The sequence below is a fragment of the Mytilus edulis genome, chromosome 2 (assembly GCF_963676685.1).
Source record: "Mytilus edulis chromosome 2, xbMytEdul2.2, whole genome shotgun sequence".
Classification (NCBI taxonomy): domain Eukaryota; kingdom Metazoa; phylum Mollusca; class Bivalvia; order Mytilida; family Mytilidae; genus Mytilus; species Mytilus edulis.
Genome location: NC_092345.1, coordinates 44,895,892 through 44,912,027, shown reverse-complemented (window position 1 = coordinate 44,912,027; position 16,136 = coordinate 44,895,892). Strand labels below are relative to the sequence as shown.

The window sequence follows — 16,136 nt, the reverse complement described above, 5'->3', positions numbered from 1 at the left end:
TATGAAATGTTTAACTACTGTTCAATATTTGAATCCTCAAATCTAAAAATATAAGGTACAGATAAAATCTAGTACATGTTGTTGGTTAACAATCACATGGTTGCTATGGAGTTTTATATAAAATATTCCCTTCTTACCAAACACTGAAAAACTATAAAACTATGAATTTCACTACAATATATCCATCAACCAATGCTTATCATGATAATTTGTTCCTTAAAGATTCAAATTTCCCTTTAAAAATTACTAACTAGTTAATTAATATTATAATTACCCTAAGATATGCAATTACAAATGTTAACATATAGCCTCTCTCTCCATTTTCAGCTCCAGCAGGCAGACCTCTGTAAAATAATAATACATCAATTTGTGTTTTAAAAATAAAACTCAACGGTTTCCAATAAGCTGTTTATATGACAACAGAATTGATGTATCTGTTCAATTAAGTCTAATATTTTTTTTTTATAATAGATTTTTCATAAAGAACTACTTTACTGATAAGAATAGATATTTCAAAAGTTTGCTAACATTTATTCAAACTTTCTAAAATAAAATTTGCTTACAAAAATGGATTGCAGTATTTCCACATCTTTTTATTCATATGTACAAAATCTATAGGAAAAATATTTAAAAACAAAAGTCTTCAGTTCAATTGGGCATATTACTTACCCAAATTGTGCAGCAATTTCATATACTCTTTTTTCCTGTGCAGCAACTTCCTGAATGAGACAAAAATCATTGTATAACATGTCTATTAAACTTGAAAATGTAAAAAAATGTAAAAAGCAATGAACAATTATATAACTGCACGAGTTTCCATGGCTTTAAAATTGTTGGGTCTGAGCAATCCTCATTAAGGTAAATGCAGAAAAGCACAGACACACAAAAGTACAAAGTTGAAGACTTCAATGTACAAGAAAACAAAACATGTGTACTACTAAAACATTCAATTAAGTTAATTTTGTCTATTATAGTTTTCTCATTGTTGAATGCGGTACAGTGATCAATAACTGTTTTTATCTTCCTCATTTGAACTCTGGTGATATTTTTCTCATTGGCAATGCCCAATCTCCTTATTTTCCTATCATGTTGTTACCCTAGTCAGAAGTATACCTGAGATTGTCAGAAAGCAAAATAACAAAAATTCTGAAATCCAAGGAAAATTTAAATCAGAAGTCCTGTAGAGTGTTCACTCACCTCATTTGTGCCTTCAAACAATAAAGTAGCCACTGCCAACTTGTGTGGATCAAATCCTTTAAGTTTTGTAATGTAAAACTTTTTGATTCCCTCAATAAAACTTTGAAGGAGTGATTTACTCTCTGGTTTTAAAGCACTACCAAATTGGAACTGTTGATTGTCCATTAATCTTATAGATGCAGGAGCACATCTCTGAAACAAATACAGTATAAAATAATCACTTTATAACTTTATAAAAGAGATAGGCTAATAAGCTACATAAAAAAGGCATCATGAATTTTGAATAGTAGATTGTCAATTTTAATAGGAAACTAACAGCCAAAATCAACAATTTTTTGGAATTTCCCCCCTGATACTTTGGCTAAGGGTTCTACATATATTGTCTTTTAAATCCTATATACTACTGTTGGAGTTTTTATAATGAATTTTCTGGAATAACTTTTGGTCCATCGTACAAAATGTTAGGAAGGGTTCAGATAATTTTGTACGGAAAAAAATAACTGTCATTTCTGATAAAATTCTTAGAAAAGTACAGGTTTTGCTTTGATATATTATTCTTACAAATATAGATTCGCTCACCTGTCTGGCTACTTCTCTCATACAATTAACTCCATTCTCAAACTGTGGGAACACAATAGAACCATACTTTCTACATGTAGGTATTGGTCTGATCTTTAACGTTACTTCTGTTACTACACCTAATGTGCCTACAAAATAAAAAAAAAACTATAAATAAAATATTCTACTATTTCACTTCTTATCTTAAATTGACCATGTATTCAGAAGAAAGGAGAGTTCTTTCACTTTCATAAAACAAACAGAAATCAATTTCATAAACATTATTTTTTTTTAAATATACATCTATCATTTACAGTGAAGCTTTTAGACTGAACAATCTTTTCAGATAAAACTAGGTAGATTTTGTTTTAACCAGGGTTAGTTCAAGACAGTTTTCCTTTTCAATAAAATACTTATCTTTCTTTTTTTTTTTAAAGTTGACTGTGTCTTTTAAATTCATATTTCAATCGACATGTACAATCTATAATCACAACCCATTTAACATCAAATACTGTGAATTCATTATTTTTTGTTGCATACCAATTTTTATGGATTTTGTGGGTAAATGTTCAACGAATTACAAATTTTCCATTAGCTTGAATGCAGAATTTGGCAGATCCTTGAAATTAAATGTTCATGAAAGTGTAAGTTTTGTTCAATCCACAAAAATTGGTACCCACGAAAATATAAATGAATCCACAGTACTACACTTCTTTCTTGCATTGAAAAATTTTAATCATAATAGTAATGTCTAAAATGCACTTGTTTGACACCATGCAATTTACTTCAGCGATGTTCCACTTGTTTCATCAATGTCTGTGTTTTTTTCTATCATAATTGCTATATTTTTGATTTTTGTAAAAATACTTCTCCTTAAACAAACTATTTTTTTATACTTTTAAATCATTCTCAAACCAGATGCTCCTCAGGGCGCATCTTTATACGACAGCAGAAGTCGCACCCCGAACGGTTGAGGCAAATATGGAAACAATATTCAAGCTGGATACAGCTCTGAATTTGGATTGTGATTAAATAGTTGACACAGCATAGGTTTCTGACACATAATGAATGTGGTCTGATGAACTTAAATTTTTTTTTTGCTTTTGAGCAATTTACTATGCTGTTGAATATTAGTCCTCTCAAAGAAAAAAACTTTGAAGAAATTTTAAATTCTGAAATCTGAAATGAGAAAAAAAAATTGACCCCCACCCCAATTTTTTTTTCACTTCCCCCTTTCCCTTATTCCAAAAGTGATCTCAATTCAAATTTCTAATGGAGTTTGCAATAATTACTACTCATTTAAATACATCATAAAATATTAAAATATAAAATTTCATACAGTCAGGGTTAAAATTAATATTAATTAATAGTAACTAAATGGGGAATGTGTCCAAAAGGACACAGATGATGCCCCGCTAGCATATAACGTTATAAAGGGACATAACTCAAGAACTGTATAAGTGAAGCTGCCAAAAATTGAACTTAAACTGAGTTTAGAGGTAATAAGCATTATCTACACATTTCAATAAATTTAGCTCAGAAAAACTTAAAGTAAGAGAACAGAAACTAAAAAATTCTTCAATTTTCCACATTTAAAGGGGCATAACCCTAGAATGGTAATCAAAGTGCTTGTAATCACTGAATGGTAAAGATTGCTTTAATGTATCAGTTGGTAGTAAAGTGAATATTGCATTGTATATTGTATACAGCATTGATTTAAGTTGATTCAACTTCTATTCTGGACAAAGAAAGATAACTCCAAGATTATATAAAGCATTGGTTTTAGGTGATTCAACAACCATTCTGGACAAAGAAAGATAACTCCAATTTATTGACTAGAAACTACAAAATGCTTGTTTTTGGCCCCCTTTTGGCCCTTTATTCCTAGACTGTTTGCCCCATAACCCTTTAAATATATCTCAACCTTCTACTTATGGTAAACATTGTGGTACAATTTCAGAACAATTGAAATACTTATACACAACTTATTCTGACACTAGATAAATGCTATTGTTGGGCCTTTTTGGCCCCTAATTCCTAAACCTTAGACCATAACCCCCAAAATCAATCCCAAGCTTCATTTTGTGGTTATAAACATTGACTTAAAATTTTATTGATTTCTGTTTACTTATACTAAAGTTATTATCCGGAAACCATCTGCTTAGGATGACGCTGACGACGTGATAACAATATATAAGACCGCAAATTTTTTTGTGGTTGTATAAAAATTGTCTGACTGACCTTCTGACCCCATTATGAAATGATGGATATCCAACCCTGATGACATTCTAGGAACTTGACAACTCTTTTCCATTACACCCTTAGGTGTTACAAACTTAATATGGACGACCTGAAAAAAAAAGAAACTGCAATCATTAAAAATTAAAAATATATTATCCTAGATTCAGGCCAAAGCTTCTATTCTTTAAAAAGTTTGTACATATTTTACTAGATGGGTCAAATTTTGAGCGTTTAACCTAATGATCTTATACAGCAGATCCTACTGGCTCTTTAAACTCAACCTCTTTTGTAAGATTATCATAATACAGTACAAACCCACAAATATGCTGTGATAACTCAAATTAGTAAATGGCCATCTGTTAAATCCCCTTCACCCCTCCCCAAAAAAATAAGTTGGTTTACCGTTACTCCCCAATAAAAGATAAAGAGCAGACATCAATCAAAATCAGTTTTAAACTCTGGCTTTTGCTAGTCTTGTATGTTTTAAAATTTAGTTCATTTAAATGTTTGGAGTTAAGTATGACGGCTATTTTCACTAAACTAGTAGTTTATTTAGAGTCAGTGTGCATGATTTTCTTGCTGCATTGAAGACCCATTTGTGACCTTCAGCTGTTATCTGCTCTCTGGTTGGGTTGTGGTGTCTTTGACATATTCCCCATTTCCATTCTCAATCTACTTATGAAATATAAATATTATTCCATGAGATCTTGAACATATTTGTCAGAAATAAATAACTGATCATATAAATAAGCATGATAGTTTAAAATAAATGAGAGTAACTTCTTAGTTTAAAATATTTTTCAAATCTTCTGTAAAAATCTTACTATATCTTCTATATTGCCATAGATATTCTTTTTCATGCCTGATGCTCTGGTAGCTACCCAACCTCCTAAAGAACTAAACTCCATTGAATCGGGTTCATGCCCTGTACAAAATCCTTTTTCAGATAACTAAAAAAACAAATATTTACAAAATTGAATGCAATCAAAACATGCTAGTTTTATTATTCGAAAAAAAAAAAACCCAACTCTTTCCTAGTGTGAACAAAGATTTAACATAATAATTTAATTTGGATAGTGTATCTAGATGAGGGCTATTCCAGAAAAAAATGTATGGGGGGGTTGGAAGGCACATTGTTTAATAATACATGGGTGATGGGTATCAGAGCAACTTTGCACACTATAATTCACAATTACAATTGTCTGGGTGGCGGGTGCTGACAAAAACTGCCTTCCAACCCCCAACCCCCCCCCCCCCCCATACATTTTTTTCTGGAATAGCCCTGATTAATTATTTTTTTGAAAATTTACTATTTTTCACTTCATATTTTTGTAACTCAATGGATAGTTTTCATTATAAAACTTATGTACATCTACTTTTTTTCTGAAAAAAGTTCTTTAATTTGTTCATATTTAGAAGAAGTTTACTTTATTTTAATTGCTTCCTCGAAAGGAAGCAATCCCCCCCACCCCCCCAACATATTTTCCGTATGCTAAGTGACCTCAGTGTGACCCATCTCGTAAAAATCTGGTGATCGCAATACGCATGGATGTCCTTGAAATAAAATATTATCTGATTTTAAATGTTAAACACGTTCTCAATATCCATGCTTTTTTGTCGATTGTTGACAAACAGGTGACAATCGTTAAACTTCGGCTTCAAAACACAAACTTTAATTACCTGCCATATTTTCACAACAACACTGACCGATTGAAAAAAAAATTGATGATTATATAAAATTTATTCGAAAAAAATGATAAAATCTTGCACAGAAGACTAAGTTTATGATGTTTGTATGCATTGGTTCAAGAATTGGAATAACATTATTTTTCACCTGTCACTCGTTTCATATGACTTTAATATTTGATGTTACAATTTGCCTATTTATGTTCTTAAAATTCGAAATATAAAAAAAATCAATTCAGTATTGACCAGTACAAAATGATAGCAAATGAATTGAAAACAGAACATTTTTTGGGATGTAGATTTTAAATATCAACCTAAATGTCCGACTTACCCTTCGTTCTAGATCTTGACCTATTATGCCAGCTTCACAACATGCTGTTAAATTCTTTTCATCAACCCATAGTATTTTGTTCTGAAACAATAATAAAAGCATAAGAATGTTGCATTTTCATGATTTTATTAAGTTTATATCCAGACAAATGAATGTATAAAATAACTTGTTTTCAAGAGAGAAAAAAATTAAAATCTTTACTTCATTTTAAAATCTAAAATCTGCTGTGTAACAAATGTTCTTCAGTCCTGTTAGTATAATATAAGTGCTTGAATAATACAGGTCATGTGCCTTAATAATACTGCAGGAATTCACAGGTAACAAGTTTGCCTTTATCAACTGATAAATCTTCAAATAATGGCAGACAATCATTTAAAAATTTTATGATAATTTGAAACTAATATTTATAAATTATAGACCTTATAGATTTTATCAAGTGAGGAGCCAGGGGTGTGGAAATGCTATGCCCGACTCGCCCTACTCGTACATTTTAAAACCCAGACAAGTAATTATTTTTGTCTTGGTTGCCCGTGGTCAAGTAAAATAATATACAAGACAAAGTTCAAATTCAGCAAAAATATAGGATTAATTTCAAAACGTATAAAGATATTTAATTTATGTAAAAGAAACCAATAATCAGCGAGTAAAAACATATATTTAAGTATAAAAATCAATGTTCATGACGATAAATATTACATAACTCCGGAAATAAATCGATTATCAAAATGAGTAAAAATAAATATGCAAACCCGAGTCGCGTAATATTGCATTGGCTTTGTCCATTGACCCGGGATCGTCGATTATGTTTTATCCACTATTCACCGGAAGTGTCATTTCTTAAGATTTTGAATCGAGATTCAGATTGATGAATACTTTTAAAATAAAACATCAGGCAAGCAAGACAAAAAGAATGTTGAGTCAAGTCGAAAGAATGAAACGCAAACAGAGATGGTCAAGGTTTATATAAAAAACAATGCTGCAAACTTGTCCTTTACATGTCATTTCATTTAGTTGGTTTGCTTTTGAGTTTCTGTCCCATTGATGTTATAAACCCATTTCCAACATTCCTAAATTTTTACACATAGATTTGTATAAACCAATTGATTTCACTGATTTGTTTGGGATGCAAAACAGTGCTAAGAATCATATATTAGCTAACAATAAAATACTACAATATTTATTGGGACCATCAGGGCAAGTAACTTTTTTTCTGGACAAGTAAAATTTACCGTTTTACTTGCCCAAGGACAAGTGCTCACAACAAATATTTCCACATCCCCTGGGAGCATTCACTATCTTGATACTTCTATTTCCATTGTAATTTATTTTTATACATTTTTTTATCCAAAATAAAATATATAAACTATTTAATAACTGATCCAAATTTTAGTAAAATTAGGCAAGAAGATTTACTCAAAATATTCCACAAGGAAATCAACAGATGTCTGGAATTTTGTAATATCCTAAAGCTGTTTAAACATTCTTATGACTCCATGCGTTAATTTTTTGTAAGGTAGCACAATACAAAGATTTTTTTACTTCCAATCACTAACCTTTAAAATGCTGTAACTTTCTTATGAATGCATAGAAATAATGAAAGAGGTTTATATAGATAGATAAAAGATTAATCTTTTAAATGGTTGCAATATTTTTATTATGCAATCATTATGTAATCAATTATAATGTAATTAGCGGCAAAATCTGGGTCAGTTCACTTGAATGAATTTAGCTCTATCATTTCTTTAACTATACAGAAAATTTTAACGAAATCTTAATCAAAACATCATGGGCTTCAAAAGAGTGTCTCAAATTGTTCTTATGGTATTCCATTCTCTCATAAATCTCTAATTAGTGTAAACACATAAAAGAGGATAATGTTTGATTAGATGTAAAATTTGTTCTATACATTCTATCTGAAATCTGAGACACCCTTTTGTAGATAACGGCCATAGGAACAACATATAATAAAATCAACCCTCTAGGGATACCTATGCAGAAGCTAATTTCATTTGAAAGTGGAAATTTGGTGAAAAATATTTTAGACACAGTTAACATTATAATTGGTTACATAATTGTTGAATAATACTAACATTGCATTAAATTGAAAGAGTAATCTGTTAGCTATCCAAAACTACCACTTTTATAAATTTTCAAGCATTATTAAGAAAGTTACAGCATTTTAAAACTTGGGAGTTGTAGTTATAAAATCTTTGTATTGTGCTACCTTAAGTATTGTCTACTCCATATTAATTGTCTTTTGATCCTAGTGCATTTATTTATATAAAACACACATACCATTTGTGATGTGTCAAGGGAGACTATCATTCTTTGTTCTGCTGATGGACATTCTAGAGCAGACGATACACTTGTCCCACCTGGAAAATAGTTTGACAAAAATTGTTGATTAAAGTAGGCGAATTTAATATACCTTTTCAAATATTTGTATGAAATATAAGAAATTTAAAAAAAAATTAAAAATTATAGAACATAAATTATGTCATGTTTATAGAAATCTGAAAAAAACAAACCACATTTTTCTCCTTGTAATATTTGCTTTTCTTGGAAAATGTTGAGGCTTCTTTTCAAAAACATATCTTTCTTCAGAATGAAACAAAGAGTTTAAAATGAAGGTGAGATAGGCAGAACTTGTATTTACTAACATCAATTTAAAAGTAGCAAATTGTCTGATAAAAACCCTGAACATTCAAACTGAATTTTATCTTACCTCCAAAAGGAATCAACACAACATTATGTCTACAACAAAGTTCAACAATCTTTACAACTTCATTATGACTGGCTGGAAAACAAATAGTTATATCTTAGTATACAAACTAAAGTGTGCAAAAAAGCTAAATGATTTAATCTAATTCAAGGCATGCATGTGAATCTTGAATTATTTTCTTTTACTTCATTGACTTTTATATTCCATTCTGAGATAATCAAGGAATTTAAACAATAATTAAACCTTCTAATATTAATGTATGTATTAAAGGGGCACTAGCTACGAGATATATAAAAAATCTAAAGTTTGATTTTTTTCTGTTCAATCAATAATGAAAGTGAAATAGTGAAATAACAATTCGCTCTTTGCAGCCAAAAAGGTTAAATTTTGTCAAATTACGCTAAGAAACATTGATAATTAGTAATTTACTTGCAAGTGAATGAGTCGACCTCTCTAAATCCGTATTCATGTGAACTTCAATTTAACCCCTAGCTAGAGATTGACAACGCATGCATTGTACGTGTCCTGGTTATTTAAAGAAAAAGAATGTCAACAATGAACGTGAAACTACGGTAAATCAGTTGATTACTAATTCGATGCACATAAAATCATTCTTATACGGTTAAAAACAATGAGAAACATCTATTTTTAATCTATAAAATGAAATCAAACAGACCTATGAAAATCCAATTGCACGTGTTGGTTTAATCTATTCATATGTTTATTTATGTTTACATTGCTTATATGGTCATCTGAGGTCAAATCCATAGGTAATTAGATGGCGTCTGGACTAAAATATACACGAAACAAACCTATATATTATCTACCCCATGCTCTGTAAACTGTTTATTTTAGACTTTTGATAGTTTGGACAAATGTTTTACATTGTTATAAATCATATATGAGAATTTGAGTCAAATCGGTGACCATGAATTTGACAGCTAGTGCCCCTTTAATGTGAATGGCAAATGTAAATGAATGTCAACTTTTAAAAATAAGAATTTCCAAATCACCAAGCATAGACAAACATGAAGAACTGGAAAAATTTGAAGGCCTGACAGCACTAGGATAAATAAAAGGTACACCCAATTTAAGTCATTGAAATTGGTCAAGAAATAATAAATTTACACAAAGTATTAGAAAAGTATTGTTTTTGGCCCCTAATTCTTGAACAGTTAAGAGTCATAACCCCCAAAATCAATCCCAACCTTCCTTTTTCCGTATGGAACATTGTGGTACAATTTCAGAAAGATCCATACACTTACACACAAGTTATTGTCTGGAAACAAGAAAAATGCTTATTTGAACCCCTTTTTAGGCCGTTAATTCCTAATCTGTTGGGACCATAACCCCCTAAAATCAATCCAAACCTTCCTTTTGTGGTTTCATACCTTGTGTTTATAGTCCATAGAGATCCATTCTCTTAATTTAAAGTTATTGTCCGGAAACTAAGTGACTTCAGATGACGACGACGACAACAAATACATGATAACAATATACGACCGCAAATCACAAACATCATACTTTTCATGATTTTATTTAATAATAAGTATAAAATGATTGTCACTTGAGGAATTCTTTATATACAGCAAACATTATAAAATAAACTTGTACTTACTTGGCCACACCACAAGATCTGGAATTCTTTTAAATTTCCCTTCTCGTAGAAGAAATATTTCATGTAAAGTATGACCTTCAAAACATATAAATGACTTATATGAAATTCACATATCTAAAGAGACAAGGTCACCATTTATTTTGATTCTAAATCAATCGGAAAATCTTTATTCTAATTAAACAACTACAGATGTGAGGCTCCCACAGGGTACCCCCCTCAGGTCGCAAGGTCGCTTTTAAATTCGTAGAAAGGTCGTTTTTAAGGGAAATGTACAGGTCGCAGGTCGTTTTTCCCAACATAGAGGACGGAAGTGGGTTGGAGGTCGTTTTTTCCAAATTTTAAAGGTCGCAGGTCGTTTTTATAAGGCTCTCAGGTCGGAAGTCGCCTCTAAAAAGCCCAGAGGTCGCAGGTCGTTTTTAACCCTGCGGGAGCCTCAAATGTATTGAAATTTCTCACCAACAGATTAATCTATCGATTTTCTACTTGCAAATTTTTGGAACTAAACATGTGTAATCTTTTGACCTTCAAATCTGGTTAAATATCATAATATATTGAAGACTTAAAAAAAGATTATTTAAGCAAGTTTCTGTAAATCATTTTTACACACAAAACATGTGAATTGTGGTGCTTTCATTTTACAAAAATTGAAACCCTTTTGCCTTAAATTGAAATATCTCAACATCATCTATCTTATACAGACTGTCATTCAAAATTACATAAATTATGATAAATCAAGATCATGAAGTTAAGAAACCAATCCACAAAAAAAACACTGTTAAGAGGACTAAATTTTGTGTATGAAGTGAATAATCTCACCATGAGCTCTGAAAAGTCTGTCTTGGCAATCATCTGTATTACTTATCCCTGTACGTCTCAGGTCTGACATAAATTCGTCATTTTTTATAGGTGCCTGTATATCTTTAGCTGTTAATTCAGGCTAAAATATAAATTTCACAATTGTGCAGCTACAATGTACATTGTACCCTTCTTACCAAGAATATATAGATATTGAAGTGTAACAAATATAATGACAGTAGTATCTTTTATTTTAGATTTCTTATTGAAAGGAATGATTAAATTTTCGTTTTATTACAGCTTGCTATATAATAGAAAAAACAAAGGATATGGAATTTCCATCCATGACACATAACCTTTTAATTTTTTACGGTTTGAAAATAAAAAGACTCAATATTTCAGAAGTACAGTCTCTCAGATCACTCCTCTCCTGTAGTTAGTACCTAGGGTATATATTGGGTTGGTGTTTTAGTCAATAAATTAAAAAAAAATGTATTGCTTTCCCCTAAAGCCCCCATAAATAAGATATTAATTATATATTTCCCATTAATTTCATACATGTAGGTATTAATATGTTATTAAACTGGAGCTGGAGGTAAACATGTTATTTTTCATTCACATTAAAGATTATCAAAATATTGTTTTTCTCTATTGCTACTTTGCAATACCAGCAACTACAATATTTGAGGGTCTGGATTGGGGGGGGTCTGTTATTCTGTAAACATTTAATTTTCACCCCTATTTTCTCTAATCTTTAAAAAATTAACCCCTTTTTTCTATAATCTTCATTTGCCAGTTATTCTCTATCTTCATTTTTTAAGGGCATTATTCTTTAATCATTTAACCCAATCAAAACCCTCATATTTATAATTTGATCTGTTAACATATCTTTTTCCATTTTATTCTAATATATATCAAAGTAAAAAGACTGGACATACACATGTACTAGCTTGTGTATTTTTAATTTATTTTTATCCAGCCTGTGAGTGTGACTGGTCTTTAAAATTGTGGTCTGCATACTTGGGAAGTGTAAGTTCAAAGACTTGCACGTTCTTAAATGTCTGAGGAGATAATAGTTATACTTTGGTCTGGTGAGAAGTTGTCTTAGTTATTGCCAATCATACCATACTGACATACTATAAGTAATGGCACTGAATAGTGTGAAGTACAGTATATATATATATATTTAAAGATCAAAAGGATGTTAATTTTTCCGATTTTTTGGATAAGCATTGCTTCATGGACTTTTCAGACTTCATCTTCTTGTCTACAGAAAATCAACATAATCATGCATTTCTTTTGTCATTTTTAAACAGCATGGCCTTTGTGATATTAACTACTGAAAATTTACAGACTAGTAATAAATTACAGTGTATTTAGTCAAAACTACCACCAAGACAATGCAAGCATGAATTTTTAATGAATCCCCTTTAGAACAATAGCTGAAAAATATGTGAATCATTGTAAAAGTTATTTCCCATGCAACTACCAATCATTGCTGTTGTGGTATTGAAGAAGTTATATATTGCTAACATACATAACATACCTGTGCAGGTGTTTTATGATCTAGACTTATCCCAACTGTAGCCATCATCCATTCTTTTAACATAGGCATGGTCTGTCCACTAAGTTTGTATCTGAAATATACAATTAATATACAATGAATATACAATGAATATACAATGAATATACAATGAATATACAACAAATAATACCATACAACCCAATGACCAATTATCTATTGATTTTTTCATACTTTGTTCTAGTATATTGAAATTCAATATTTCAATATTTTATTATAAAGCAACACTCAGGCACAAATTTCAAATGAAAAAAGAAGAATGTATCCTTTCATATTTAATCTCTATTAAGATTGGAATTTCTTTAGAACTCAGAAGCACTAATGAGAGTTCAGTATGGTTTTCTACTTCAGATGTAGTGTTTAAGCTTCATATGCTTTAGGATCAAAAACTTTTTGAACAGTTTGAACATTATCTGGAACAAATGGCTTGTACAAATCTGAAATCTTCTGAATCCCTCTTAGAGAGATATATATATGCATGTGTGGTAACTATGGTTTAAGTTAACACCCAAATAATTTTAATACAAGATAGGAATATCCATCTTTTCAGGTGTGTCATGTGTGTGGAAAATTAATGAATTGTGCTTTTTTATTTTTGAGATTTCATTTAGACAATGTTAAATTGTAAAGTATAATGAAGTATTATGTTTTTGTAAGGTGTAGGGTTCAGGAATGTTTAATATACCCATAAACGAAAATAGTGAATACCCAAATTACATGAATTACCATTGGTTGTATAATTAAAAATTTTGGTTTTGATGACCAGTCCCTACTAGCATGACTAGTTGCCTATTTTTTTTTTAATATTTGACCTTGTCATACTTTACCTTTAGAATATACAGATATATAGGGTTCAGGAATGTTTAATATTCCCATAAACGAAAATAGTGGTTTTGATGACCAGTCCCCACTAGTTTCTTATTTTTTTTTAATATTTGACCTGATCATACTTTATTTACCTTTAGAATAGACAGATATATTTTGAAACTAAATCACCCATAAATATTAGTATTTGCTGTAAAGAAACAAACTAAGAGTAATTTCAACTGAATCACAATTCATATTCAGCATACATGACATATGCACAAAAATGTGTATGCGCACCTTTCTCCAGTGAACTCTACTTGTCCATCCTTGTTGACTTTGAACTTTGAATCTTTGTATCCCCAACCATTCCATTTCAAAACTTCTTGTCTGAAAGTAAATAAGTTATTTTCAAAAATATGTTTAATCTTTTTATGTTTTTAATCTGTTTACATGCAAGCCTTACTATAATCTATATATTATATATATATAATCTATATATAAGTAAGTCTGAGTCAGTGACAACTCTACAACAGATTTATCCATCGGATCACCAGCAATGATTGTGATACATGGCTGTGTACATTATGTATATACAACTCGTCTAAACATCAACCCAACAATGTTAGATCTGTAAATTTGCTTTCGCAAATTTTTTGTTCTTCCCTCACCAGGATTCAAACCCATGCTACTGAGAGATAGCATGGGTTCGAATCCCATACATATATATATAATAAGTTACAAAGAAGAAGTCCTCATCCCTCCACATATACAACAACATTCTTCACCCTTTTTTGTCCTTTCTTTTTTTCCTTTTTATAAATTTGTATTTTTTTTTTTTGTGTTTTTGTTTCGAAATATTCATTTATTTTTTTTCATTTTTTTTTCTGTATTATTATTATTATTTTCTTTTTTCTTCAATTTTCCGTCTTTTGATCCATATATATAGAATAATAGGTAGTTTCTAACAGGCGAGTTTAGATTTTCCACATGATATAGTCAGTATCAAAAACGAAACTACCTATTATTCTGTTTATCGGTAATTATGATGTCACACAATGTATTGCCTAATATTTTCAGTGATACAGCCAGTACGTTGATACTCGAAAATATTAGGCAAGTACCGATAATTATATATATCATGTATATATATACTAAATAGATATACCATTCTATACATGCATGCTCATACATATATTTTTGTATTATATTGCTATAAATGTTAAATGGAGAAGACTTCATAAGTCTGTTTGACTTGTGTCTTATCCAATTTGTACTTGAACAAATAAAATATGTTTAAACTTTAAACTATATACAACAGCAAGAAACATTTCCGAACCAACCAAAGATTGATAATCATGTGATTTATCATTATCATAAATTATTATTGGTCATCTCAATGAGATTGAATTTCTTGAGCAGGTATGGCGAAATACAGATCTGTAGCAGTTGAGATGACCAAGGAAATTTTGTATCGCTTTTTTACTTACAAAAATTTTGTTTTAAAATTGCATTGCCAACAGCATGTGTTCCCTTAGTTTCTAGCGATAATTTATCATATCACTCTACTGTGATGAGTAGGAAATTATCAGTCGGTAAGATTAAAGGAAAATTTCCAACAATAGCAATAATGAACTTTAATTACCCTAATTTTACACCAAGACTACCATGTTACATGTACATGTGTTGTGAAATAAAATAATGACGAATAACGTTAAAATTTCTTGCCAAATGATGTTAACAGTAATTTTTGGTGCATGAAAAAACAATTTTTGCGGTCGTATAAAAATGAACACTTTCTTTTAAACGTTGAAAAAATCGACTGAATTTGACGAATAACGTTATTTTTTTCCATAATAGTTATTTGAGGCCTCTGACGAATCATGATAAGGATATTTTGACGAATAATGGTAAAATTTTAACCAATTTGACGCTAACTTTGGCTGAAAATTACCCTTTACCCCTAACGGTAAAGGACATTACTACGCTCTTAAAGTCATGAAAGTAGTCTATTGTATTCTCAGTTTTGCAAAAAAATAAAACAAATATATATAATTATAATGGTTTTTTGGCATAATAAATTCATGTCACTTTTTGAAAAATTGACCACTTGCTGATATTAATTTGGATTGTTGTACCATGCTTTTTTGCTATAACACTAGGAACAGTAACAACAGAGGCGGATTTAGGGGGGGGGGGCAGGGGGCCCGTGCCCCCCCTTTTTGGGAAAAAAATTGATTGCTTATATATGGAATCACTGTAGCGTGACTGGAGCGGGACCCCTTTGAGGCAGTCAGTGGGCCCCCACTTATGAAAATTTCTAGATCCGCCAGTGAACAAGCATAGTAAAATTTCCATGCTTGTGTTATATCACCTACCGGCGTTTTGGCATTGAAGGGGCTTCATTTTGACCTGCAACGTTGTTTTTCTCTGTACCATTGCATTGAGTCAAGCTGTAACAATTGCTTGAATTTTCACAAATGTGCTTGTTCACAACAGTAAGCCTGTCCTTCGACATGTTTCTTATATAAACAGTGCTAGTATTTGGACCGATCAGAATCAGGCGTTGGTTCAAAGGTTTGTTTGAAGAAAAACACAGAGA

General features: G+C 30.6%; 1 protein-coding gene across 1 annotated transcript in view; it reads right to left on the bottom strand.

The window, feature by feature from the left end:
• The window catches only part of LOC139512227 (alkyldihydroxyacetonephosphate synthase, peroxisomal-like), a 21,754-nt gene extending 5,618 nt beyond the window's left edge, over positions 1 to 16,136 (bottom strand). Inside the window, exons 1-14 of the mRNA XM_071299675.1 lie at positions 15,913 to 16,136; positions 13,835 to 13,924; positions 12,695 to 12,785; positions 11,170 to 11,290; positions 10,354 to 10,428; positions 8,739 to 8,810; positions 8,309 to 8,388; positions 6,014 to 6,094; positions 4,821 to 4,946; positions 3,997 to 4,105; positions 1,777 to 1,904; positions 1,198 to 1,389; positions 670 to 719; positions 275 to 344 (exon numbers count right to left, since the gene is read on the bottom strand). Of these exons, the coding sequence (XP_071155776.1) occupies positions 275 to 344; positions 670 to 719; positions 1,198 to 1,389; positions 1,777 to 1,904; positions 3,997 to 4,105; positions 4,821 to 4,946; positions 6,014 to 6,094; positions 8,309 to 8,388; positions 8,739 to 8,810; positions 10,354 to 10,428; positions 11,170 to 11,290; positions 12,695 to 12,785; positions 13,835 to 13,924; positions 15,913 to 16,052 (1,425 nt within the window). The 5' untranslated portion in view covers positions 16,053 to 16,136. The remainder of the gene's footprint in view (positions 1 to 274; positions 345 to 669; positions 720 to 1,197; positions 1,390 to 1,776; positions 1,905 to 3,996; positions 4,106 to 4,820; positions 4,947 to 6,013; positions 6,095 to 8,308; positions 8,389 to 8,738; positions 8,811 to 10,353; positions 10,429 to 11,169; positions 11,291 to 12,694; positions 12,786 to 13,834; positions 13,925 to 15,912) is intronic.